This window comes from Bactrocera latifrons, unplaced genomic scaffold, assembly GCF_001853355.1.
Source record: "Bactrocera latifrons isolate USDA-ARS-PBARC rearing strain unplaced genomic scaffold, ASM185335v1 scaffold_164, whole genome shotgun sequence".
Classification (NCBI taxonomy): Eukaryota; Metazoa; Arthropoda; class Insecta; order Diptera; family Tephritidae; genus Bactrocera; species Bactrocera latifrons.
Window position 1 is genome coordinate 96,259 of NW_017535119.1, and position 2,080 is coordinate 98,338.

At 36.0% G+C, this 2,080-nt stretch overlaps 1 protein-coding gene across 1 annotated transcript in view; it reads right to left on the minus strand.

The window, feature by feature from the left end:
• Positions 1 to 453: 453 nt before the first annotated feature.
• The window catches only part of LOC108966559 (periodic tryptophan protein 2 homolog), a 4,093-nt gene continuing 2,466 nt past the window's right edge, over positions 454 to 2,080 (minus strand). The window contains exons 6-11 of the mRNA XM_018929544.1: positions 1,919 to 2,064; positions 1,710 to 1,857; positions 1,415 to 1,649; positions 1,183 to 1,344; positions 901 to 1,117; positions 454 to 794 (exon numbers count right to left, since the gene is read on the minus strand). Of these exons, the coding sequence (XP_018785089.1) occupies positions 572 to 794; positions 901 to 1,117; positions 1,183 to 1,344; positions 1,415 to 1,649; positions 1,710 to 1,857; positions 1,919 to 2,064 (1,131 nt within the window). The 3' untranslated portion in view covers positions 454 to 571. The remainder of the gene's footprint in view (positions 795 to 900; positions 1,118 to 1,182; positions 1,345 to 1,414; positions 1,650 to 1,709; positions 1,858 to 1,918; positions 2,065 to 2,080) is intronic.

Consider the following 2,080-nt stretch of genomic DNA (forward strand, 5'->3'; position numbering starts at 1 on the left):
AATTCGTAGTGCTTGGTGTCTTCTTATGTCGTAGTTAAAAGTGAAGTGTTCTTAGTCTTTTAAAGTGCCGATTTTCGGATTTGAAATTGTGTGCTCTGTTCGTCTGCCCAAACAGGTCTATGCGTGTGTGCAAATGAATTGTTAATCYGTAAAAATACGCTTTTGGGCAAAAGAAAAAATGTGCAGCCCGGCCTAAGCATTCTTAAGGTAAGTTAAATTGCAATCTAATATTCAAAAAACATGTATTACTGTATTTCCTGTACTGTCGGAGCTCGCTTCTATTGGGTGGAAAATGATTACTTATAAGTGTAAAAACAACTGGTAGTATTTTGAAGTTAAATATAGCTAAATTTAAACCAATTATACGTTCTTCAAGCGCATATGTATAACACTTAACCACCAATAAAATACCCTCAAAACATTCACATTCGATATGCATTAAAACACAGTTCATTACAAGTCAATATTTCTAATACAATTARTTTGTATTTCATTTTTACAAAATTTAAATCGTTTCATAACAAAAAAAATATGGTCATATTTTAGAAAACTACACTATGTTTCTAATTTCTCATTCTGCACTGCTTTCACTATCACTTTCGTCCTCTTCTTCGAATTCCGCTACTTCATCGTCGCTTTTCGCTCTAATTAAAAACATATCATCATCATCCGCATTCTCGTAATCGTCTACGTTAACACCGTTTGATTTCTTTTGCGTCGAATATGCGCCTTGTTTTCGGCGCTCTTTGGCAGCATTCAGTAAAACACGCATGGTGTATTTGTTGAAATCGCAACTGAAATTGTGAATATTTATAAATAATATTAGTTAATATTTATAAATAATATTATTTATATAAATAGCTCATATTGAAAGTCAAACATTCAAAAATCTCAATTTACATGCGATTTAGTGACTCATATTTCTGTGATAAGCTCTCCTGTAGCGAAAGTAGCGCATGATGCTGCAACAAGTCGCTCTTATTGCCGTGCGTAGTCAATAGGCCGGTACACCATTCCAAGTAAAATTCTAAATGTCTGCTAGTCTGTAAACCACGCGCTAATATTTGCAGCAAAGCAGGTGCGAACGTCTCCGGCAACGTTGAACAAATCAGTTTTACTGCAAATTAAAGGAARTAAAATCATATGAAAATATAATTTAAAGTGCAAAATGTTTAAACTTACTATCGTTACGTGGTATTTTCTCTAAAACCATGTAAATGAGATGTGGTTCATTTAGTTTCAGTGACATTAAAAGCGCTTGCGAAAAGTCTTGTTTGTCGACGGACTCATGTATGGCTTTTGGTGTCACCTCCAACGATAGGTGGAATGGATCGAAGACAACACCTATAAAATAATAAATAAAATAACATTATKAATGGCAACCCAAAATGTTTTAAAATTCACTTTAACATACCTTTATCCAACGAGTATAAGCACAATCCTTCTGTGGTGGCCACTGCATATGCTTGACCKGTTGGCATGAAGCGCACAGCGTATACTTTGATTTTTGGCTTGAAGTTTCTGCTCGCCATATCACCTTTCTGTACGCCAGGCAAACCAATAGCCACATTGCCGCCCTCCAACTCCTCGCGTGTCTCAACAAGCGCCATATTACCGAATTCTGTCAGATTGCGACGATTTATATACTCCTGCAATTGGAATTGAAATTTTAGTAAAATATTAATGCTATTTAGAAATTAGACACGCACATTCAAACCATCTAAGCTATGATTTTGTGTAATTTCGAATTTTTTCAGTAACACCGCTTCACGTGCGTGATAGATACATATGTATTGGGAATTGCCACCGGCTAAAATGCATTCGCCATCAACAGAATACTCAATGGAAGTGAAATACCTTAAATATAGGTAAAATGTGTAGTGATTGCTGCGTTATAGTGAAAAATGTTCGGACATACTTGCCCTCCAGATTTTTCTTGCCCGTTATGATGTCAGCTTCATAACGACCGCCAGCTAAGTCGTTGCGTCCCTCTATCGAACTTATTTGTGTCGCGGTTTTCACATCGAAAATTGTTATATGACCATTCAGAGTGGCGACTGCAACCTATAGTAAAAAACAA